The following is a 25,929-nucleotide window of genomic DNA, read 5'->3' on the forward strand; positions in this document are numbered from 1 at the left end:
AGGAGGCCATTTTCTTTAGAGAAGAAGTAAGAATTATTTTTCACTTGGGTTCTTTTGTTTTACAAATTATGTAAATATATCTGAAAGAGTAACAGATTTGCTGTAGGAAATTTAGCAAATATAGAAAAGAATAAGAAATAAAATGACCTATGACCCTGTCATCTGGATCCCATGACATTTCGCACAGTCATTTCCTCCAGGAATTTGCTGTGGGCACATACAGGATGCATATAATTGTGTTCTTCATAGTTTTAAAACATGGTATTCGTGGAGTTGTTGCTTCTGTTTTTATTATTCATCAAAAGCTTTATTTAAAACTAAGCACTTGGCTTTTTTTTTTTTTAATTAGCGAGGTCTCTTTATTTTTTCCCTAGGTCTCTTTATTTTTTCCCTTTTTCTCCTTCAAAAGGTCATTTTAGTGCACAGAAAGCGTGCACCTCAGCTCATTCTCCTGGGAGAATCTTCAAGGTTCTAAATGACTCGGTCAAGGAGTGTTTGCAATTTTGAAGTTTACTGTTTACATTTATCAAATTATTATATGTATATAATTTCCAAAATCAAATGTACAAGGCTAATCACAGATTCCCAGTCTCTTCCATGGAACTTAGCCAACCCTTCCGACTTCTGACTTAACTTTCCTCATCTGCAAAGGCTGTTAGCTCTTTGGTTATTTCTTCCCGCGTCCATCTTCATGCTTACCCAGACCATGTGTGAGACGCTGCCTTGCCTTACTCTGTGCTTTAGAGCTCCCTTCTGGTTTTCTGTGATAGAACTTGCATGCCAAACCCCGGATACCCTGCACTCTCAGCCCCTCACATTCCCGTTCAGCCAGCAGTGCTTAGCACTTAGAAAAGATAACCACTTAGCCACTGTGTAAGATGAGATAATACTAAATCGATTCCCTCTGTATTCACAAGCAACCACTCCTGGTTTTATATAGTACTGGGGTAAAACCCAGGGCCTCCTGCATACAAGGCAATTACTTTGCCCTTGTTTCCAGCCCAGGCCTTTCATTTTCTCTCTTTCCTCTGAAGTCAGATCTTTTTTTTTTTTTTCTCTCTGTTTCTGAGTTGGTTTGATTTCTTTCATGGCATGTTATCCCCCTGATTTCTACTGATCTGTCCATGCAGTTTCAGAGTTAAGGGTGTGATTAGTGAGGGCTGACAGCTGTTGTGCTCCTTCGTGTGAAATAGGAACCAAGGACCTAGGTCAGTGGGTTCTCAGCCTTCCTAATGCTGCAACCCTGTAATACAGTTTCTGGTATTGTGGTGACTCCCCCAGCCATAAAATTAGTTCATTGGTTCTTCATAACTGCAGTCTTGTTCCTGTTATGCTATGAATTGTAAATATCTGACGCGTGGAATATCTGACATGTAACCTCCGGGGGCGGTCTCGACCCACAGGTTGAGAACCACGGCTGTAAGTTATCTGTCGCACCTCCCCTCCCCCCAGTTACCTTAGAGGTGGAACCTTTAGCTTGTTGCGTAGGAGCCAGAGCCTTGTGCCTAAACCTTTTCCAGAGTAAAGCTCGAGCTTGGGTCTTTTAAATCAGAGTCAGGGCCTCCTCCTCTGGTTCTGTGCTTCCCCTGCCTGGTCCTTTTCCTTTGCTCTGTATGCATTCATGTGAATTCTTTCTAGGAATCTTGCTTTGTAGCCACCGTCTGCCCTGGAAGCCACTGGACCCCACATCAGATTCTTACAACTTCTGGAAAGGCCATGTACACAGAATGAGCTTTAAGCACTAAACCTTTCATCCATTCCCCCCCACCCCCACGCCCCCGTGTTCATAACTTTGCAAAACAAGTTCCATTAAAAGAAAGCAAAACCAAGTGAGCAGGTCAGAGTCAGGGAGAGCGGGGACCACATCTCAGTTGATGGTCTTTTCTGGGCATCCTTTGTCCCACTTGTTAGTTCAAGGACCTCTGTCCTCTTCCCATGGCTTTATCACACCCCTCCCCTACCCGTGGTGGTTTCTTGTCTCCTTGCTGTGACAAAACACCTAAGGGAAGCAACCTAAGCAAGAAGGGGTTTTTTTTAGCTCACAGTGGAGGATACAGTCCATCACGGAGCAGGAGTGTGGGGCCACTCATATTGTGTCCACAGCCAGGACGCAGAGATGAACGCTGGTGCTCAGCTCAGTGTTTCATTTGTATTCAGTTTGAGACACACACATACACACACACACACTCACACGACCACTTATGATACTGCCCGTATTCAGTGTGGGGGGGGGGGTTAGGGGGTCACCTTCCTAGCTCTATTACCTGATCTAGAAAGTCTCTCATACGCAGGCCACTGCGTATGGCTGTCAACTAGGTGACTGTCACGTTGACACGTGCTTCCTGCTCTGTGCTTATTCTGGAACTAATAGGCCATTCCTCTGTCCTCCTTGCCTGGTCTTCCTTAATGGGGCAGTGCCCACTCTGTGCACGTGTCCTACATTCTCTGCTAGCACAGTGACTGCTCTAGAGGCCACCACTGTCTTCTTGCATGCTGATCTCCCTTTCCTAAGCCTCCAGCAACACGATGCCCAGTCACAAAGTAACTGGCTGCTTACTTTCTACCAGTCCTGAAATGCTACCTGAGGTGGAGGCCATCCTGAGGTGGAGCCGGTCCCACCAGCTTCATCCGGCCAGTGGATGCTTTGCTGTGTCGTCCTGTGTGCTAAGCACTAGCTTTTTCTACCATTTCTGGCCAGAGCTGCCTCTGTTTTTTTTCTGGTGAGAGGGATAAGTCAGAACAAAACCCTGGGGTTTTGTGGGGAGTCAAAGTAGGTGACAGGCCAAGAGTAGCTGAACTTTGAGGACATTGCTCATCCCTTCTGCACACTTCCTTCCTGAGTCGTAGACCCGTAGACCCCAGACACTGCTTCCTGCCTCTAGTCATTTGAGACAGTCTGGCTCATTCCAATCTTTGCTTATAGAAACCATTCTTCTGAAATCTCTGCTTCATCTCTCAGTTGTTGGTTGAGATGTGGCCTTCATGCCTGGGTCTGCAGGAGTAGGGTATCACCTTCGGTAAATAAACACCACCAGGATGGTGTAGGAGAACTATGTGACAGGGGCTGGCTGCTTATACTGCAGCTTCTCTGCTTGGTGTGTACTATCAGAAAAAAAAAGATGCTAGAAGACCTGGTGACAGAATGAAACCAGTTTCTTCATCATTACAGTTGTGACACAAAGGCAGGGCAGGGAAGACGCCTCTCAGCGGAGCCTCAGACACTTGAGGACTAGATTGGACATGTGGAGTCTGGGGATTACAGAGCTCTCAAGTCCTGAGCCCATGCCGGGGAGGTTGTACAAAACAGGACAGGCAAGAGCCTGGCCTGAGTGTGCTCATAGTCCAGACAGAGAGACTGGCAGTATATTGGCAGATAATACGATGTGAAGTAGTGAGCAGTAGGTTTGATTTGAAAATAAAGCAAGTTTGGGCTAGTGAGAAGGTTCTGTTTCTTCTTGCTCATTGATTACTCTGTAGAGAACTGGAGTTGAGAAATGAGAGATAGCCCCAGCGTCACTACATTTTGTTCAATTCAAAACTCTCTGTGTGTGTGTGTGTGTGTGTGCGCGTGCAAATGTGCCCATGTGCTAATGCATGATAGTGTATGTATGTGTATGCATGTGTGCATGTGCATACACACATCTGGCATACATGCATATATGTGTGCACACATGCCCGTGGAAGCCAGAGACTGATATCTTTTCCTCTCCACCTTAGTTCTTAAGACAGTCTGTCACTGAACTTGGATCTGCTGGTTCAGCTGGGCTGCCTGGCCAGTGAGCCCTGGGGGTCTTCAGTCTCTGCCTCCTGGGCACTGGTGTTGCAAGTATGCACTGCCATACTCAGTCCTACATGGGGGCTAGGCATTCAAACTCTGGGCTTCATGCTTAAACAGCGAGCACTTTACCCACTTACCTAACTCCCAAGCATGCAGAGTTGTTTCTTGCTCGTTTAGGCACGGAGAGCTCTCTCCTCTACCAGAGGAGAACTACAACAGAGGAAGGCCCTTGGCTTCCTGTGACCCCAACCTTTAAGCATAGCCACACATTCTTCAGTTCAACAGGCTCTGCTGGGCAGCAAGAGATCTAGATTCTATTGTCGACTTTCCTACTAAGTAGGATTGATAATTAATAAAACCAGAGTGTGTGTGTGTGTGTGTGTGTGTGTGTGTGTGTGTGTGTCAGGGGGGATGCATGCACATGTGTACACAACTATGTGAAGACCAGAGGTCAACATCAAATTTCTTCAGTTGCTTTGTACCTTATGTTTTTGAGGCAAGATCTGTCCCTGGGATGTCTAATTTGGCTATATTTTCTGGTCATTGACCACCTCCCCCCAGGGGTCCTCCCCCAGCACTGGGATTACAAGCATGTTCTACTGAACTCTGCTTTTTATATGAATTCTGGGAGATCAAACTCAATTCAGGTAAGCATCTTACCAACGGAATCTTCCTCACAATCCCTCCTGTGTGTGTGTGTCTCTGTGTGTGTGTGTGTGTGTGTGTCTGTGTCTGTGTGTCTGTGTGTGTGTGTGTCTGTGTGTGTGTCTGTATGTGTGTGTCTGTGTGTGTGTGTCTGGGTGTCTGGGTGTGTGTGTGTGTCTGTGTGTGTGTGCACATGCATGCACATGTGTATTTTGTTGTAGTAGTTTGATTTGTTTTTTTGGTAGGGTGTGTCTCTAAGGCTTTCCAATTTTATCTCCTATGATTTTAATAGAATTCAGGGTCACCCTCTCACCTCTGCTCCCATAGTTCAGGCCTTAGCCATCACTATCATCTTTTGTTCACCATCAGTATAGATCTTAGTCTACACATACTGGCTTGGGACACAGCTAACGGCTGGAGCTCCGTGTCTGGGAGAAATGGGATCCCTGCCAAGCTCTCATAGCCAGAGGATGAGCTGTAGGCTTTCCCTGACCTCCACGAGGTCATTATCAAAGCCAGTTCCATGCCTTGCTGCTCTTGCAGCCTTTTGAAACTTCTGGTGGTTGAGTCAGACACCAGAGTTGCTAGGAGCAGTCAGGGGCCTGGGCAACCATTCTTCATGTTGAAGTCTCTAAATAGCTTTCAGAAGAAGGAGGTACAGGACCTTGCCCAGATGTGTGCCTGCCATAGGGCTTTATCTGTTGTCTGTGTAAAAATAGCAACCAGGCAGGCATGCCTCCAAGCGAGTGAAGTCCTTTAGCCATGAAAGGGAGCCTGCTTGGGTTTCATTATGAATCACTGAGGTACCACTGCGTACCCTCGTCTCTCTCACCTGTTTTCATAACATGCATATTCTAAGGGTTACTGTTCACTGAGTGGAAAATAGGAAAATTGAAATGTCCGAGGATTCGATAAATTGCAAATGGATGCATTATCAGTGGGTACCCGATGTCCAGCACTGGGCTGGTTACTTGTGCTGTGGTGCCGGCTTAAGGATGACAAGGAAAATAACGAGGGCCTGCGGGCATTAGCAGTAGCATCTGCCTTCTGTCGGGTGCCCATCTGCTCTCATTTCTAGGATTGGCTGACAGCTAGTACACTCACTGTCCTCTGTAAACCCTCATCCTGAGTGTGTGTGTACAGGTGTATATGTCTGCATGTGAGTATGTAGATCAGGAGACCATCCCAAGCATCGTTCTTAGGAAGGCTATCTGATTCCTTGGGGATGGAGCTCACCGATTAGGATGGCCTGGCTGGCCGGTGAGCTTTAGGTATCCTGGCTCTGCCTCCCCAGAACTAGGATTGTAAGCACATGATGTCACACCCTGGATGTTCATGTGGTTTCTAGGGATCAAACTCAGGTGCCACATGCTTTCATGACAGGCACTTTACCAGCTAAACTATCTCCTCAGTCCCAGAGTTTTCATTTAATATTTTTTTTTATCTCATTTTCCAAGTTTTGGTATAAAAACATCAACTTTGGAATTTTGTTTGCCTCAGAAACTGCTAAGTGGAAGTACTCAGCATATGATATGCCTGTTTCTGGGGACAGAATTACGTACACAAACACACACACACACACACACACACACACACACGAATTAGTTACTTTTCTCCTTCCTGTGACCAAGATACTTGACAAGCAGCAACATAAGGATGGAAGAACTTATTTTGCTTACAGTTTGAGGATGCTGCTTATCATGGCAGGAGAGACATGATATCAGGAGACAACCGTTCATAGTGCATCTGCGGTCAGGAAGCAGAGAAATGGATGCTGGTGCTCAACTCACTGTCTCCTTTTTATTTAGTTCAGAAGCCCAGACCATAGGATTGTTCTGCCCACATTCAGGGTGGGTCTTCCTTCCTCAGTTAAACCTCTGTGGAAACACCCACATAGATAAAACCAGAGGCATGTCTCCATGCTGATTCTAAATCCAGCCAGGCTAACCAGTAAGGACTAACCACCATAATGACCTACAGTAACCTTTATCTGCACTGTGTGCCACTGTTGGTCAAGGACTCTTGTGGGGATTTAGGCTGCAGGCTGTGGTTTTATAAGAGGCAGATCCAAGAAATATACTTCTGGATGCCCCAGATGTTCACTGACATTTTGAGGCTGTTTATTAGTTCACAGATACTGGAAATGAACAGGGAAAGAGCCAAAAATATCTAGCATCTGTGGTTAAAGTTCCCATGAGTTGGCTATTGCTGGATTATGTTAGAAGTGTCTGCTATAGTTGGCAGTGGAGTTGGGAGTGTGGTAGCCCAACCAGCTACATGGCTCTCTCAACTCAGGCAGAGGAAACGAGATATTTTGGAATCCTGATATAGCCACAGCTAAGAAGTAGAGATAGGAAATAAGTTATAATTGGAAAAGTCTCGATGGTGTTGACAGTGTATCCCTGTCATCAGCTCTCCTCTTTAGTCCTGCTTGTCTCTGTTGTAATGTTAATAGGTACTTTTATTACCACTCTACTAAAGATTCATTCCATCTTGATTTATTATCTAGACTTTCCCAGGGGATTGCAAAGAACAACGGCACAGGCTGCCTCCTGGCTTGTTGCCTCTTGGCGTGAGCCAACCAGAAAAAGAACTGCTCAGAGTTTCACTTGAAGCCATCAACGGTTCTGTTTGGGCAGCCCCAGATACCCAACAACAGTTGTTTCAGGAAGCTCAGACAGTGCCAAGTTCAAGACTCTGTTTTGGTTCAGCTGCTTAATCTTAGCCCAACAAGTGCTCCCCTGTCTTGATGTTAATTTCGCTTCAGGGTGGGATGGATGGCTTGCATAGTTTCACAGCATAGTTTCCAAGCTCGAAAGTCTTTGATGAGTTGTACTGGGAACCAAAACCAGCTCTGTGGGCTTTTATGTGGGAGGTGGAACCAGAGAGGTGAGAGTCTTATCTACTAACATTGACTGTCCCCCCCACACACAGACAGAGCAGGTTGGTTCTGACCAGAATTTTAACTCTTGTGAAAGGTACACTGCCCGGTTGGCCACTGAGGCCAAGAGGTAGGGTGGAGAGGGGAGGGTGGGACCAGAAAAAAATCATTACATTGCACCACGCTGGGGAGCCATTTCGGTTGCTGTTTCTAGGTGGCTATATTTCAGAGACCTGAGGATGGCCTCCTGATAAAAAGGCACAGAATTTAGAAAGGTACTATGAGTAAAATATATTTCGGAATTAGGAGACAAATCCTGGAATCGTGGACACTAAATAAGCACTAAGTATCAATGACTTGGTTTGGTGTTGAGGGAGTGGCTGCCTGGCTCACTTGGTTAGTCCTTGTGTGTTTCCTGTTCTTAATGTCTTAGGCTCTCATTTTTTATTGGTAGAAGATTAAGTACTGGTCTTTTTCCCCTCTCCTTGTAGTTTATGACTAAAGCTTAAGGTTTCATTTCTCCCTTTCTTTTTGTCTCTGCTGTGCTCTTCCGTTACACTCTAGGAAGTTCCTTCTTTTAATCACCTGGAAGAAAAATAGCTTTCTTTATTCGTCCAGAGTACACGAGAGTGGAAATTGAATTATATGACAGATCTTAGTCTGCAGATGTTAATCTGTTCTATTTAACTTTACCTTCTCTGGCGTCTGTTTTTTTATTTTTCTTCACTTTCCTTTTCTATCTATTTTAGATTTCATATTTGATTAGAATGAGGAAAAAAAATATTCCCACAGTAATAGAAGCCAGTCAAGGCAAGTTAGATAATAATTGTGATCATAGGCTTTATTAATCAGTATTGTTCCTTCTGTAGTCTTAGTATTTGGATGCAGGACTTTAAAATATCGTGAAAGGAAAAGCTTGGATAATCCTCAGGAAAAAATAAAAACTAACGACTGGCAAGATGACCCAGCTGTCAAACCTAATGACCTGAATTCAATCCCTGGGATCTACATGATGGAAGGAGAGAATCAACTCTCACAGCTTGTCCTCTGACCTCTCCACACACTCCCTGTGTTGTCCTCACGCACGTGCAGGTACACACACACACACACACACATGCATCAGAAGCAATATGTAATTAAGTTAGACAAAATTCCCAAATGAAACCATTTTAGGGCTTTGGCAGTTGACTGACCACAACTGCCAATTTAAGAAAAATATCTCAAGACAAGTGCATAAATTTGAATACGAGCTTTTTTTTTTTTTTTCCTGGAGTTCCTGCCATTCCCCATAGCTGGCCTTGGAATCTGGGCAAGGCATGCTGGAAACACTGGTAAATGTTCATTGATAGATGAAGTAGATGTGATGTGGAACAGAGCACAGGAAACTCCCACCTTCAGCCTCATAGCTGGTGACAGTGCTAACTACACGTAGACTGAGGATGCTCTCTGGTTTGGTGGAAGCAGTGGACAAGAGGATGAGCCAGACTGAGTAAGGAGACCTGGGAAGTGACACAATAACAAGGGGTTAGAAGCTGTTTGGAACCTAGCATGTGACAGGTCTGAGAGGGTCCGAGCTGACCACTTGTACTTGACCTTGTGCCTGTGTGCGAACCCAGAAGCAGAAGGGGAAGCCGGCAGAAAGTAAGCAGTGGAATAGAATAAATGCTGCTACATATGGATATATAGTATTTGCCCCTTAATTTTTTGGTTCTTCAAAATGTCTCCAAGTTAAGTATTTATAGACTGCTCCCCCCCCCCCAAAAAAATCCCATTTTAAAGATAACTTTCTTTACTACCTTTGTGGGTATCTGGAGGCCTCCTGAAGCATCGATTCAGTGTTTGCAAAGATCCCTGACACTTTCTACATTTAGTTCCTTATCTTATTGTCCTGATGAAAGCAACCTTAAAAAGTAAGATTTATTTCAGCTCACAATTTAAGACGGGATCTACTCCATCACAGCAGGGCGGGCACTCATGGCCTCAGGATCGCGAGGCAGCTCACGTGGTGTCCACAGTCAGAGAGAGGTGGATGCTGCTGCCCAGCTCACTTTCTCCCTTTTCTTCCTTTTAAAAAAAAAAAATTGATTTTTCAAGACAGGGTTTCTCTGTGTAGCCCTGGCTGTTCTAGAACTCTCTCTGTAGATGAAGCTGGCCTCAAACTCAGAGGTCTGCCTGCCTCTGTCTCCCAGGAATAAAGGTGTGCACTGCCTCTGCCACACCGTGCCTAGCTCACTTTTTCTTTTTTGTTTTGTTCAAGACCCCAGCCCATGGGATGACGGCTCCCCACATTTAGAGTGGTTTTTCCTACCTCAGTTAACGGAATATAAAAGTTCCCTCACAGACATGCCCAGAGACTTCTCCACCTACTGATTCTTGGTCCTGCAAAGCCACAGCATTAACCATGAGTCTTCCTTAAAACACACACACAACTTACTTAACATGTCCTTCTAAGCCTTTCCCTTTCTCAAGTCAGCCACACATTTTCCAGTTCGTCTTGTAAAACGGTGTCACGTGGTATGGAAATCACAGTGAGTCCTCTTCAGTCTGCAGCTCTTTTGCAAAGCTCTAGGTTCGACTCACTTCTATGTTCGAAATGAACAAATTCAAGGTGAAAAAGGAATCAATTCCTGATACTTTTTGGTTATTGGCTGTAGCATTTGCAAGAAGCAACTGTATACTCTGTTCACTTGGCGGCTTAGCTGGATGTGCCGCTGACTGTCCTCGTTGCTGTGGCTCAGTATCTAGTCAAAGCAGCATCTTGAGGAAGGCTGTCTTTGGGTGCATAGTTAGATGGTACAGTCCATCCACCCTGCAGCCGCTCACACTACATCCACAGTGAGAAAGAGAGAGATGGATTGCCGGCTTATCCACATTAGCTGCTTCATTTGGTCCAGGACTTCTGTGCAAAAAATGATGCTGCCCACAGTTAAAATAGGTCTGCCCTGCTAAGCCAACCCAGTCCAGAAACTCCCTTGAAGACAAAGCCGAAGGTTTGATCCTACGTGATTCCAGATCCTGCCAAGGTGACATTGGTAAGAACCATCACCCTAGAAAGTTTTACATTTTCGCCGTTGCCTTGCATTTCCCTCATTTAGACCATTCAGGGCTATTTTTGGAGATCTACGTGTGAGGCAGGGAGTCAGGTACTGCAAGCCAGCTGAGAAATAGGAATTGCACATTGTCAAGTGACTGGCTGATGCCTGTCAAAGTCTACAGACAGGAGTGGGAGGGAAATCACAGCCTTTCTTCCTTAAGTGTTTGAGGGTGAATTATTTCCTGGAGCTGGTGACTCTGCCCCCGTGCTGTCTCCTTTGCAAGCCAAGGTTGTTACTGAAACCCTCTGTGCTTGGGCCCAGCACTGTGAACACGCAATGAACTAGTCCACTCCCACCCAAGACACCTCAGTACTACCACTAACAGAAAAATACTTTATAAACAAACAGGTTCTACTTGACACCAAGGTGTTTCCAGAGGAAATCTGAGCTTGAACTTTGAGCAATATTTGATAACAAGTCCCAACTCCACAAGCTCATGGCAGCGCAGAGAAAGCTGGCTAGCAAGGGGTTGGTAAATGGAGGACAGGAAGGAAGATTTCATTCTGTCATCTGAATTCTTCAGTCAAACAGAAAGCATCCTCTTAAAAAGTGACTCAGGTTAAACCTTATGTGAAAGCAGAATTATGTCTAATGCAAGGTGAGATCTTAAGTGTACAGTTTGGTGAGCATTGGTAAGGCTTTGGTAATGGTATACGTCTATCACAGCAGCCTGGCAGGCAAGGTGAAGAACACTTCACCTCCCGATGCTCTCTCGTGTCTCCTCCTGTGTGGTCTCTAGTCCCAATAAGCAGTTGTAACTCTGATGTCTATCACTATACATTAATTTTGCCTGTTCTTGGCTTCATAAAACCAAAATTTTATAGTACGAATGTGTAAGGGAAGGGCTTCGTTAAGCCCAGCATAAGGCTTTGCAGATATATCTGCTGTATTGCATGGATTCGTTGTTCATTCTTTGGGATTTTAGTCAGAGACTAATGTTGAGTTGTATGAGCATAACACAATTGATTTATCAGTTTTGCTGGCGTTGGGCATGTGAGTTGTTTCCAGTTAGGGAATCTTATGAATTATCCTGACATAAACACACGAGCCTGTCACATTTTCTAAATAGAAGACCATCCAGCTACAAGGTAGCTCTTGTGCTTCGTGCTTTCCTTGTGGAGCTGTGGGGTTTATAGGATGACGCTTCCATCCTCCCCACTGCTGATTTATTTTCTCTCCTTTTCTCAATTATTCTCACTAGCAGAAATTCTATGTTATTCATCTTTCCCAAGAACTCCCTTCGGCTTTTAAACTTTTCTCTATCTGTATTAGTCAAGATTAACTCAGGAAGCAGAACCACTTGGAGAGGTGTGTACGCCGAGGGATTTGTTAGAAGGGATTTGGCGTCATACAGGTGTGAAAGCTGCTTCAACAGTGCAAGGTTTCTTGTCTTTGTGTCTAGTGACAGGATTGACACCCATAGGGCTGGCAGCCAGGAAGGGAAGACAGATTAGTTCTGAGGACAGGATGAACGAACATGCTGGCAGCTGGGGAGATGGCTGTCAGTAAGATGTGTGTTATGCAAGCACGAGGACCCGGGTTCAACCCCCAGAACTTATGTGAAGAAGCTGGGTGGAGACAGAGCTCACTGGCCTGCTGTAAGTTCTAGGCCCAATGAGAGATCCTTCCCTAAAGAATAAGGGGCATGCCTGCCTCCCCTGCAAGGCCCAGGGAATGTTATAGAAGAAAACAGAGAAAGGATTTAAGAGCTGGAGGAGGGTGAGAAAGAGGGGGAGGGGGAGGAAGAGGAACAGGAGGAGGAGGAGGAGGAGGAGGAAGAGGAGGAGGAAGAGGAAGAAGAGGAGGAAGAACAGTGGTTGGTACCATGAAGAGTGGTCACCCAGATGTGGCCTGGTGATAGAAACTATGAGCACATGGCAGTTGTGGATACTGTGTTAGGCTGGGCCTCCAACTGTCCATCATGGGTAGAGGAAGTCCCATGAAGGCAAAGATGATTCCAGGAGGCTGTGCCATTTCTTTAATGGTGTAGCCTCCAGGAATTAGATGGGAAGAAGGAATTCATTGGGAAAGGAATGGGGACAAAGAGAATAAAGAGTGTTGAATAAGATCACAAAGCATGTCTAAGAAACTGTCAGAAATAAAGGAAAGCATGAATGAGGCACAGCTGATGGAGACACCTGATGTCAACCTCTGGCCACCTCACACAGGCACGTACTGACTGAGTTCTAGCTTTTGTTTTTACTCTGGTTTTGATGTACAGATGGTCTGCAGAAGTTCTAGGAGAGGAAGGAGATGGTGGCTGAAATTGAGTCATTACTAATGCTATCCTTCAATATACACACACACACACATACACACACACACTTTAAATAGTAGGATCAATGATCCTACTCTGAAAGAGAGGCCAGTGGATTCTAAAGGACTGACTGAGCTATTTTAACCCTGTGAGCTATACCATCCTAACCTCCTTACAGAGGTTGAACTCTGTCATTATAGTGCACATTAGCTGCAGAAATATGACTTAATGGCATGGTTAGACATAAAGGCTTATACATAAAAGTAGGCACTTAGCCGGTTTGGACTGGGATAAGGGTTGTTTGCCAGCCCCCTGCTGCGGGGATCACAGTGCCCTTTCTCAATACCTGTATGGTAGTTTGTAGCCAAGAGTGTGGTGTTTGCCTTTAATCTTGATACTTGGAAGACAGAGGCAGACTGATCTCTGAGTTTGAGGCCAGCCTGGTCTACAGAGTGAGTTCCTGGACAGCCAGGGCTACACAGAGAAACTCTGTCTAGGAAGAAAAAAAAAATGGTTTTTCGTTGTGAGACTGGAGAGACAGCTCAGCAGTTAAGAGCACTGGCTGCTCTTCCGAAGGACTGGGGTTCAGATCCAGGGCATCCAGCATCCTCACAAAGACATAAATGCAGGCAAAAAAACCAATGCACATAAAATATAAATAAATGAATCATTAAAAAAAGATAAGTTTGCATTGTCAACCTGTCATATCCTGGAATCACCTGAAGAGAGACTGTCCATGATAGGTTACCCTAGATTCAGTTATCCCATGGGCATGTCTGGGGTGGGGGAGGGGAGTAGATGTAGGGAGTCACAGCCCACGGTGGGTGGCAGCACTCTTCCCTAAGTGCATTCGGGGGTGTGTCCTGCACTATGCTGGGCGAGGGTTAAATAGGCAGTAAGCAGGCAGTAGGTGTGTCTTGGTCCCTTTCTGTTCTGGATGGTGGGTGTGATGTCAGCAGCTGCTTGAGCCCTGCCTTCCCCCAAAATGATGAACTGTGTGTAGCCTGGAATGGTAAGGCAAACAAGCTCTTTGGTTGCTATTGCACAGCAACAGAAATAAAACCAGGACAAACAGTTTGCCCAGAGTTAACATAGTAACCTCCCTGATCCATGACTTTTCTTTGGATGGGTTCAGTTACCTGGGTTAACCGTGATCTAGAAATGTTAACAGAGGATTCCAAAAATAACCAGCAGCTTTTTGGTTTTGTTTTTCCAGATAGGTTTTCTCTGTGTAGTCCTGGCTGTCCTGAAACTCACTCTGTAGACCAGGCTGACCTCAAACTCACAGAGATCTGCCTGCCTCTGCTTCCTGAGTGCTGGGATTAAAGCCATGCAGTCACGTGCGTAAGTGGAAAATTTGCAGAAATAATTAGTGAGTTTTAAGTTCCATGCAGTGTGATGGCCTCGCCTCGCGTCCTCTCCTTCCTAGAAGGGGAGCTCTGGTGTTCTGCTGCTGCCGCACGTGCTACCTGGCAGCAGTCACTTGGCAATCAGCTCAGCTCAATGCTGTGTCCGGATAGCCCTTATTTTACTTCATACTGGCCCAAAGCTTGAGAGTTTTAAAGCACTGCCATTCCAGTATAGCTAAGAAAGGCTGTGCAGCACTTCCTTTGAGTAAACAGCTGTAAGCTCTTGACTTAGACAAAGAAACAACGTGTGTGCTGAGGATTTTAAGATCTACATGAAGAATAAGCCCCGAGAGGGCTGGAGAGATGGCTCAAGGTTAAAAGCACTCTGTACTTTTCCAGAAGGCCCAAATGTCCTTCCCAGGTTTCATGCGGCTGCTCACAGTCACCTGTAACTCCAGAGCCAGAAGATCGAGCAGCTCTTCTGACCTCAGTGGACACTACACTCACTGGCACAAATACCCACATAGGTACACGTAATTAAAAATAAAAATACGGTCCTTTTTTTGGTGGTGTTTTTTGAGACAGGATCTCACTATGTACCCTTGGCTGGCCTGGAGCCAGCTTACTATGTAGGACTGACTGACCTCAAACTCATAGATATGCTCTTGCCGTGAACTCTCCTGTGTTAGAATTAAAGGAATGCACCGCTACACCTGGCTGAAATCTTGTAAGGAAAAGAACAAATCCTCTATAATTTCTTCTATATACATTAATAGCTTTGGCTATAGTATATCCTATACTGAATTGTATCACTAATTACTGTTAATCTTACTGTGCCTAATTTATAAAGGACACATTATCATATGTATGCAGAGGAAAAGGCACAGTATAAGTAGACATTGGGTCCATGTAAACACTGGGGACCTTGGAAGATGTCACATGAAGATAAAAGTGTTATGATATTATAAGTTCATGTTTAATTCATATAGATCAGCTATCCTTTCTAGTAATGTTCTTCATATGATTGAAAATCTCTGAATCCTCATCATACTCTAATAGCCTTTTAATTAGGCAGAGACCTGATGAAAGAAGTGAGGGAAAGCTGGACATGGTAGCTGGTGGGGCATGCCTTTAACCCTAGCATGTCGGAGGCAGTGGCAAGGCTGCAGGACACACCTTTATTCCCACCATTTGGGAGACAGAGGCAAGCAGATCTCTGAGTTTGAGGTCAGGTTGGTCCTAATAGCAAGTTCTAGAACAGCCAGGGCTGTACAAAGAAACCCTGTCTTGAAAAACCAAAGAAAGGTGGAAAGCCTGCCTGGTATAGATAGCAAGACTCAGAACAGCCAGAGTTATATAGAAAGACTCTAAACAACAACAAACAAACAAACAAACAAACAACATACACACACAGAGAGACATACACACACATCTTATAGTTTTCTACTTGACATATACTAACATTTTCTCCTGTGTGTGCCTGTGGAAGTAAGTGTTAGATGTCTTCCTCTACCACTTCTTGGCTTGCTTGCTTGATGTATTTAGTGACTTAGTGGCAAGGTCTCTCATCTCTCGTGGGCCTGGCTCTCACCCATTTGACTAAGCTGACAGGCTAGCAAGCTCCAGGTATCCTCCCGTCTCTGCCTTGCCCATGCTGGGGTTACACACATACAGTGCAGCGCTGAGCATTGTATGTACACTAGGAAAAAACAGAGCGCAAGTCCTTGTGCTTGACAGCAGCATTTTCAGCCTCCAAGATTTTTTTTTTTTATTTCTTGTTATACATGTCTGCAAGTGGTGAAATTTCTCATTTATTTTTCTAAAAATGGCATTGTTTGTCTACCTTTGATTGGCATTTTTCAGGGACATAGGTAGAGAACTAACAGAAAGTTTTCGCTTGACTTACGCAGCAAATCTGTCTTTGTTTGGTTTGGTTCCAGCTTTTCTGATATGAAGTCAGGTGGCTTGGCTATCTTTATTGCCTTTTATGTAATGTGTCTTGTTTTTCCTTAGCTTCCTTTAATGTTTTTCTTTGTCTTTGACCTTTAGCAGTTTGGTTATAACAAATGTAATTGTCTCTGCCTTCTGTGTGAGTCACTGAGTTATTAGATTTGAACTTAAAGATTTTTTTTTTAAAATGATTTTGGAAACTTGATGGCCATTATTTCTTCAAGCATTTTTCTTTTCCATTTGTTCTTGTTTTCTTTCTATTGCTATGGGAAAAAAAAAGACCCTAACAAAATGCAGCTTAGTGGAAAAGGGTTTATTTGACTTAAAATTGTAGGTTCTTGTCCATCCCTGCAGTGGTGTCAAGGTGGCGAGAACTTGATGTGGCTAGTCACAGCCACAGTCAAGGACAGGAAACAATGTTTGCTTGCTCGCTGCCCAATTCATTTGCCCTACCCTTCTTTATACAGTCCAGGCTCCGTCCTGTGAAACTGTGCTGTTCATGTACAGTCTATCTGGGTCTTCCAACCACAGTTAACCCAAATAAGAAAACAGATTCCTTATCAAAAATGTGCACAGACCAACCTGATAGAGACAGGCTGTCGTTGGGAGCCCCTTCCCATGGGATTCCTTACTGAATCAAGTTGACAATTAAAGCTAGCTGTCAGCCCATTGTCTCTCTAGGCATTCATTTGCCTGTCCTCTCCGACATGTCCTGTACACTCTGCTTACTCTTCCTTCAACCTCTGTTGTCCAATTCCGATGCTGTCTGGTTCACTGGTCTTTTCTTCAGCTTCTCCTAGTTTACTCTTACTTTTAGTCTGTAAATTTTCCATTTCAGATAGTCTAGTTTACATCCTAGAATTCTTGGTGGTGGTGGTAGGGTGGGTGCATATGTATGTATGTGTGTGTTCTTGCAAGTATTCATTTCTCTGCTAAGAAATCTTTCAGCTACTGATTTTTTTTTGTCTTTAATATTATCATAGCTGCTTTAAATTTCTTGTCAGTCCTCTGGCATTCACATTATCTAACGCTAATTTTATTGATTGGTTTTCTTTTAAAAAAATAAATATTTTTATGTGTATTTATTTTGCGAACTGCATGTTCCATGGCACAATTTGTGGGCATCAGTTCTGCTGCTCCACATTGCAAGTGTGTCCTTAGGGTTGAACTCAGGTCACTAGGCTTAGCATTAAGTACCTAACCCACTGAGCCGTGTTGCTGGTCTTTGCTGTTCTTTTCTTAACCTCTTGGTTTTTTGAAGTCTCATATAGGCCTGGCTGCCCTGGAACTTGCCTATGTAGACCAGGCTGGCCTAGAATTCACAGAAATCCACCTGCCTCTGCTTCTCCTTCCTGACTGCTTTTCTGAGTTGATTCACCCTTTCAGTGAAAGCTTGTGATAAAGGAATTTATACACTTAAAATAGTCTTCTATTGTCAGTCTTTTCTCATAGTTTCTAATTCTATATTGTTTTCTCTTCCCCAATGATAAGAAATACTAATAATACATACAGGTGTAGAGTTTATTTGTCTACCTTTTTACCTAACAGACCTCCATGTTCAGAACCTCTTTGACAGTCTGATAAGAGGAGTCAGGCCTGTTCTAGAAGAAAAACTGAACAAATGTTGTTTGTGGGACTGAAAAAAAATGTACATGTGCGTGATTCGGGTACTGTTACAGTTTCACAAGGACAGCGACATTGCAGTGCCACTTCCTCCAGGAAACCTCCTGTGAGAATGCTGCTTCCAAAAGGTTCTCACCTTATTGCACTTATTGCAAAAGGAGTATAGTCATCCAACTTGCCTGAGGCCCAACCCAAGGATGCCTGCCGTCCAGTCTTTGCCACCGTCACCTAAGCCTTTCCACCTACTTGCCAGTTTCATAGTCTCCTCAGAGTTGACAGCTGAGAATGTCTCAAAATACATCAGCCCTTATCTTATTTTTTAAATATTATGTAGAGAAGCTATTTTTTTCTAAGGATATATAGTGCAACTCTTTTTTAAAAATGTTTTTGAAATATAAAGCTAGCACTCTCCCAACTTATAATAGGGACTGCCTTGCCCATTTACTGTAACTGGATACCTGTGTGGGATATTTTGTGTTCTCTCTGTTGTTGCCTAAAATACTGAAGAACATTTTGTTGCAGGAAAAATGATCCCAGGAACTAAGTTTATTCTTACAGAAAGTGCCATTTGCATAAGATGAGTGCATGCAGATTTATGCAGGACCCTGATTATCCACATCATATACAAACTCCATTTTCCCTTCCAGCCTCAGAAATGGAAATATACAAACACAGGTTGGTACTGTGGTGCTATTATAGCCACTTAAAATCACCAAGCTTTTCTCATTGTGCAAATCGAAAGTATTGTGATCTCAGCATCCCTTACCCACTACCCACAGGCACAGTGACTTAGAACTGACCAGGGGTGACAAGACAGCACAAAGACCATCATTCATAGGATGAATGTATTGCAGCAGTAGAGTACTGAGGGAGCAAGAACCTGCATGCTGTGTTGCATGATGAGCGTCCTAGGGTCTCCTAGTTGCTCTGAGGTTAAATGAAATCCTGTGTTATCATTGCAGGTCTCAGTACCTGGCCCAGGAAGGGTAACTAGGTCCTTAGAAAGCTTTGCAACAATTCCCGAGTGAGGAGAACCCTCCCAGGGGGTTGGTGCATGGGCCAGTGGTTTGAATGGGAATCGTCTCCCATACTATGTCTCAGTGGATGATTGTGTGATTAACCAGCTGGTGGTTCTGTTTGGGATGGTTAGGAAACCTTTAGGAATTGGAGAGCTGCTGGTGGAAGCATGCCGTTATGGTCGTTAGGGGAGGGCCTTAAGGCTCTACACCCCTGGACCTCTTCCTGTTCTCTCTCTACTCGTTGTCTCCTGCTCTCGACACCACGCCTTCCTCACCAGGCTGGACTCTATCCCTGTCCACAGTTAAGTGGGATAACTTCTGATCCTTTTGCATTCATCTCCCTTACACTGAGACTACAGGCGTGTAACTGTACCCTCTTTATGGGGATGTGAGGGATGGGACCCAGGGCTTTGCGCATGCTAGGCAAGAACTCTAGCAGGTGAGCTACCAATGCAAGGTGAGCTTCAACTCCTGAACAGTTAATGTTGCATATAAAATTCTGTTCAACTGTAAAGATCTTATGTGGTAGTTTTCTTTTGGAGTACAGTATCCTTAATGGGATTTTATCTTTAACACACAAAATAAAGTGGTCAGAGTTTTTGTTTTTGTTCTCTTGTCAATGCATATTGGTTGCTTCCCCAAACTACATTAGCATCCAGCAGCTTTCCCTTTGCTTGCAGTGGTAATCCAGACACTGGGTTCTGAGCCTGGCATTCACAAGCCTTTAGCCTGCAGTGCCTGCTCAGCTGTCCTGCCATAGTTCTTCCCATACTACCCCGCATCCATCCTAGGCTCTAATCATCTCCCCTCTCCACCCTCTTATCTTAGGCCTGGAGGGTTGGCAGCTTGTCTCCATTCATAGGGCTGGGATTATCCTCAGTAAAGCTCTCTGGTTTTGGAACACACATCAAACTACCTTCCCCTTCTCTAGCCTGTCCCTCTTCTGCAGCATCCCTCTGCCTGATTTCCCTGCTGACTAGTGCTCAGAAGCGTAATTAGGCAGATAATCCTGCAGGAAGCTAAGACAAAAAGGAACAATAAGTAGTCAGGGATGGTTTGGGCTAAATTGTTTTGGGGAATCTTTTTTGCTTATATAGGTTTGTGTCCTGTGCATGCATGTGTATGTGTGTTTTCACCTGTGTGTTAGCATACACACATGTGTGCATGCTTGTGGAGGTAAGAGGTTGATACCACACATCTTCATTGGTTGCTCTCCAGCTTGTGGTTTGAGGCGGAGCCTCTCTCTTGAAGCCAGTTGAGCCCACCAGTTTGGCTACTGTAGCTACCCAGCATGCTCTGGGAATGCCCTGTCTCTTCTGACCCCACACCACTAGCAACAGAGGCAGGCTGTCACATCTGCCTGGCATTTACGTGGGTGCTGGGAGCCTGAACTCTGGTCCTCCCTCTTGTGCCGCAGTTGCTTTACACCCTGAGCCATCTCTCCAGGCCCCTGTATGGCAATGTGTTTTCATGTAAATTTCTGTTCAGTTCTATAGTATTTGCACATAGGTAATGGCCTAGCTTTGAGTTCTTACTTAGCAAGTCCAGGAGGCCATCGAAGGTGCCTTTCTAAGCAGAATACTATTTGGTCGGTTTACCCCACACTCTCTCTGCTCATGTTTCCTATACAGAGCATGAATGAAGTGACTGTGGTGTGTGCCTGTGAATACTAGACACAGTTGGGTAGAAAGAATCCTGACCTAGATGGAAAATCTATGCTGGAGAGATGGCTCAGTGCGCTTGCCACACGATCGTGAGGACCAGTGCTTGTCTCTTATGCCAGTGTTCCTGCAGCAAGATTAGGGGTGGAGACAGAGTCCCCAGCAACTCAGGAACAAGCTAGTCTGGCATTACACAGCAGTGGATGAGAGACCCTGTTTCAAACAAGGCAGAAGATGAGTAGTGACACCTGGGGTTGCCCTCTGACCTCCACGTGCCATGCTCGGTGTGTAAATGTTCACACACGCAGAGCCACACTCACACACATGTACATACCCCAAAGGATAAAGCTTTATGGTAGAGATTCATGGTGCCTTCAAAAGAGAAATGGCTTCATGAGTTTGATTGTTTCCTCATTGAACTAGGGATCTTTTTCATCTCTCCCGGCTGTAGTTTTAGGGATCAGAAAAGGTAGAGGGTCAGCATCTATGCTTGTGGGAAGTCTCCTGTAAAGTGTGAGGCAGATGGTGCTTCCAGCTCTTTAAGCTAAAATCTAGAAAAACTAATAAAATACAAGACATGTGTTTCAAAGTGCTGTAGAAGTTGATAGGATGCTATTTGAAAAATAGAAATAAAAAGAGCGCCATTGGAGAGAATCATATAGCAGAATCAAGCTGGTCTCACAGGAACACCGTGCTTTCTCTCATGGTGGTTCTACATTTCATACAGATACAGACCGTCATGTATGTGTGTGTATGCATATGAGATGTGAAATAAAGCTACAACGAGGGGGAAACATGATGAGAGTTAAGTAAATAACTTTAAAAAAAAATCATTTCAAAATAGAAACTCGGACTTGGGAACCCTTTGGATTTGGGATATTCTGTTAGGAATGTACAACCTAATGCCAAGCCTATGAACATATGAAGAACTGTGAAATCTGAACCAGGGCTCTCAAGCATCTTAAACAAGGGACACTCAATCTGTGTGACTCCCAAGGGGCTGCAAGTAGATCTTGTGGATTAGCTACACCTTGGCTTCCCCGGCCCTTTGGGAGCAGACAGCTTCCTGTGACCTTGAGATCTTCTGCAGAGATTAAGTGATGTGCTGGTTGGTTGGTGCACTTGAGCTTCACACAAACCTAGGCAGATCTGGGAAGAGAGAATTAAGGAAATGTCTCCATAAGGTTGGCTTATTGGAGCCGGGCGTGGTGGCACAAGCCTTTAATCCCAGCACTTGGGAGGCAGAGGCAGGCGGATTTCTGACTTCGAGGCCAGCCTGGTCTACAAAGTGAGTTCCAGGTCAGCCAGGATGACAAAGAGAAACCCTGTCTTGAAAAAAAAACAAACTAAACCAAAACCAAAACCAAAACAAAATAAACAAACAAAAAAAATTGGCTTGTTGGGATGCCTATGTGCTCTTGTCTTAATTAATGATGGATGTGGGTGGGGTCACCTCCGTGAAGGTGGCCCTGGGTTGTAGGAGAAAGCAGCCAGCACAAGTCATGAGGGGCAAGCTAGTAAGCAATGTTCATTTGTGGTTCTGTTTCAGCCTCTTCCTCCAGGTTCCTGACCTACTTGAGTTCCAGCCTTGGCTTCCTTTTGGGCTGGGAGCCAAATTTGGGGTTGATCATGTCGTTTTATCACAGCAGCATAAAAGTAACTAAAACATCTGTCTGAGACTTAGTTGTAGAAATTCACTTTTCTCCATGGTGTGAAATAGGCCTAGACAAAGATTTTCCAAATAGAGAATAAGTCGTATTGAGTCATTTCTAACAGGAGACGATCTTTCACCTTGGGCAGTTCCCTCTGATTTACTTGTAGGTTCTTACAGCCAAGCTGGCAGAGGAAAGTGCTTGCAAGAGCTGTAGCTCCAGGCCAGATGTAGAGATCGCTGGCTTCTGGCTGGTGCCAAGCACTGGGCCAGTGGAGGAACTTGCATGGACTCCCTCTGCAGGGGCCATCTGATAAGATGGCCACGTGCTCCTATCAGGTGTACAAGGAGAAATGCTGCCTTGTTGTACATACAAAACAGTTGCTGGAGACTCTTTATCTTTTAAAAGGAAGTACGTACGAGGTACCAGGGGCAGAGCGTCACCCTCCCTCTAGAAGATGCTTATCCTGGCTGTTGGCAGCAGAGCTAGATAGGAAGATTTGGCTCAGTTTCCAGTGGGAGGACAGACAGATGGCCATAGTTCCCAAAGTTTAGGGGCGGGGATTGTAAGCTCATTTTTGTCTGTTCTTCTCACTGCCCCTTTAAAACCATGATGGGAAGATAACCAGGCACTTTTAACCTATCAGATGCCATTCAGTTCGAAATAAAAGTCAAGGTGATTGGGTTCTTAAAATGAACCGTTGCAGAGTCTGGAGAGGTGATCATGGGGAAAGCTTACAATTATCTGTCTAATCCCCACTATGTTAGGAAGCCACATGTGTTGGCACATACTTGTAATCCCAGCACTAGGGAGGTAGAGGCAGGAAGAACCCTGGGACTTGCTGGACAGCCAGCCTAGCCTATGTAGTGAGTTTCAGCCAGTGAGAGACCATATCTCAATAAAATAAAACAAAATCTGTGGAATGTTCCTGAGGAATGTCACATGAGATTGTTCGCTAGCCTCCCCTGCATGCACGTATGAGCACAAGCAGATGGGGGGCAGGGTGAAGAGTGACTGTCATAGAGGCTGACATACCTTTCTTTGTAAGGACTGCTAAGATCCCAGAAACTCTCCTTGTTGATGGCAATGCCCCGGTCATAGTTAGGGTTTCTATTGTGTGAAGAGACACCATGACCACAACAACTCTTATAAAGGACACCATTTAACTGGGGCTGGCTTGCAGTTCAGAAGTTCAGTCCATTATTGTGGTGACATGCAGGCAGATGTGGTGCTGGAGAGGTAGCTGAGAGTTCCACATCTGGATCTGTAGGCAGCACCAACAGTGAGCCACTGGACCTGGCTTGAGCCTCTGAAACCCCAGAGCCCACCCCAAGTGATGCTCTTCCTCTAACAAGGCCACATCTCCAGTGATGCTGCTCCCTGTGAGTCTGTGGGGGCCGTTTTCATTCTTACCACCGCTCCCCTGACTCCCAGCAACAGTGTTCTGCTGTGGTGGCAGCCATACCTGTAGCTGGAGGGGTTGCATGGATCAGAACCTTGCCTCCACGGAGAGCTCTCTATTTCAGTTTGTCCCTCAGCCTACGTGGACTGTGATGTTGGGCTTCTGTGTTTTGGTTCTCATGGTTTCTTTTGTTTCCCATTCTTTGCAGATATCATTAATGGAGTTCAGGAAAAATGTGTATTGCCTCCTATGGATGGCTACCCCCACTGCGAGGGGAAAATCAAGGTAAAGTAGAAGTCATGTCTGTTCATCCCAACACCCTCCATCGTTTTCTGCTCCCAAAGATGCCAGTGGGCCTCTGAGCCTTGAAGCAAATCCTTTCTAGGCTGTTTCTGTCCTATTAGTGGTAGCCCTTCTCTGCCACTCCCATGGGGTGCAGGTCAGCAGTAGCTGTCAGCAGTCAGGCTGAGAACCTGGACCACTTCTGGTGTCTGCTCTGTCTTTCCTAGCCCTTCATCTTCAGGTGATCCTTCAAGTTCCAACATCAAGGGAGCTTAGTTAGAATTCTTCCATCTTCCTGGATCCCCAGAGTCCTGCTCCATGTCCAGACTATGACAGAAATGTGATATCTGCATAAGCAAATGAGTGCCCAGACACACTTGGCCACCCATTCTCAACTCTGTGCAGTCCCACTGATGATCAAACCCAAGGTCTCCAGAATGCTAGGCAAGGCCTCCATGCTGAGCCGCAGCCCAGCCTGTTGTGTGTAATCTGTGCAAATGAACATGTATGTGCGTGTAGGTATGGAGGCCTTCTGTGTCATTCCTTGGGTGCGGTCCAGCTTTTCCTTGAGACGGGGTCTCTCACTGACCTAGAGCTCAGCCAGTAGGTTGGCCTGGCTGTTGCCGGAGCTGCTATTCCCAGGGCACACCTGCATTTCTGACCTTTTCTTCTTTTATCTTCTATTATTTTGAGAAAACTGAATTGTATTTGTTTGCCCTGCTCCTAGAAATCACTCCTGGCCAGTGGTGTTCAGAGAAAGGTTGTCATTCAAGTAGAACCTCCTGGGAACATTCCCTGGTGTTCTTTGGGGGCAGCTGTAAGTGCTCATTGACACTTCTGTGCTATTTGGCCTGAGCTCTGCACTGCAGGCCCTGTGCTGTGGCCTTGGAACCTCCTGAGGGTGTTGAATAGAAGGGCCCCTGTAGTCTTGCTTAGCTCTCCTGCCTTTGTCTCCTCTGCTCTCTGTTTACAGGGAGTTCCTCTTCTCTTCTCTGCTCTGCTCTAGCAAGCATCTGGAACTCTCCGGGATCTGAGCATCTGGTCACCCTGCCCTCAGCTCAGGGACCTTTGGCTCTGCTCTACCCATGGGCCTCCACTTGACTCATCCACTCCACTGTGTCCTTTGTCCCCTCCCCCCTCCTCCACAATCTCCTCAGCCACGTCCTCTCCTCTCGTTTCAGTGGATGAAGGACATGTGGCGCTCGGACCCCTGCTACGCAGACTATGGAGTGGACGGGACCTCCTGCTCCTTTTTTATTTACCTCAGTGAGGTGAGTCTTTCGAGGACGTGAGCATCCACGCTGAGGCTCTGTTGTAACTGAGCCTGGAGTTGGAGAAGCTGAAAAAGATCATTGAAAGGACCAGCAAGCAACACCTCACTTTGCTCTGACACTGTCCCATAAAGGAAAACCAAGCCTGGGTTTAGAGTTTTGTTTGCTTTAACTTCGTATTTCAGTAAAATACACAGACTACAGGACTTTCAGTCTTCACCAGTTTTTTATTTTGTTTTCTTTTGTCCTTTAAAAAAAAATTTTTTTTTATTTAGTGTGTGCATGCATGTACAGGGACTATGGCACACAAGTGGAGGACAAAGGACAACTTGTGGGGTTCTCTCCTTCCCTGTGTAGGTCCCAGGCACATTCAGGTCATCAGGCTTGGTGGCAGTCACCTTTACCCCAAGCCATCTTGCCAGCCCTTCCCTTGGGAACAAATCATCAGACATCTTCAGATCCCCCAGCTAGTGGGCCCAGCCTGAGGAAACAGGTCTGTGTGGTGTGTAGTCCACAGAACACTCAGCACTGAGCGGAAGACACTGGGCACGCAGAGCTGAAAGCACACTACCAGAGTCTTTTTAAGTCTTTCCCAAGTTCTCACAAAGGCATGCTGCCTTCTAGTTTGGGGATAGTGACTCGTCTTAATGAGCCTGAAGTTAGGACTCACGGTTTTGATTTGTGTCTCTCTAGTGATGAGCCAAGTCACCTCTTGTCACCATCCTTACTCTCTTCTCTCTGGTTTTCCTTTTCATTTGCTTACGTACATTTGCAATGCAGATCTTTTCAAGGCCACATAGCATTTAACAGACCCCGTGGGTCCCTGGCTCAGGTGACTGCTAGCTCTCCTTTGGAAAGAGTGCTTGTCTAACATACACAAAACCCAGAGTTTCACTGCCTAAACTGGGCATAGTGGCACACGCCTATAGTCCTAATAACTGGGGAGGTGAAGGGAGGAATGTCAGAATTTTAGGCTATCCTTGACTACATAGTATGTTGGAGGAAAGCCTGAGACTATGAGACCTGTCTCAAAAGTAATAAAAAAAAAGGAAGAAGAGTTAAAA

At 45.2% G+C, this 25,929-nt stretch overlaps 1 protein-coding gene across 5 annotated transcripts in view; it reads left to right on the forward strand.

Moving 5' to 3' along the window:
* Mgat5 (alpha-1,6-mannosylglycoprotein 6-beta-N-acetylglucosaminyltransferase) overlaps positions 1-25,929 on the forward strand; it is a 281,462-nt gene that overhangs the window by 134,270 nt on the left and 121,263 nt on the right. For all 5 annotated transcript variants that reach the window (XM_029476546.2, XM_021156480.3, XM_029476555.2 and 2 more), the window contains 2 exons: positions 23,521-23,597; positions 24,776-24,865. In XM_029476546.2, coding sequence (XP_029332406.1) covers positions 23,521-23,597; positions 24,776-24,865 — 167 coding nt within the window. The remainder of the gene's footprint in view (positions 1-23,520; positions 23,598-24,775; positions 24,866-25,929) is intronic.

Source organism: Mus caroli, unplaced genomic scaffold (assembly GCF_978045245.1).
Source record: "Mus caroli unplaced genomic scaffold, Mus_caroli_1 scaffold_1, whole genome shotgun sequence".
In the NCBI taxonomy this organism is placed as follows: Eukaryota; Metazoa; Chordata; class Mammalia; order Rodentia; family Muridae; genus Mus; species Mus caroli.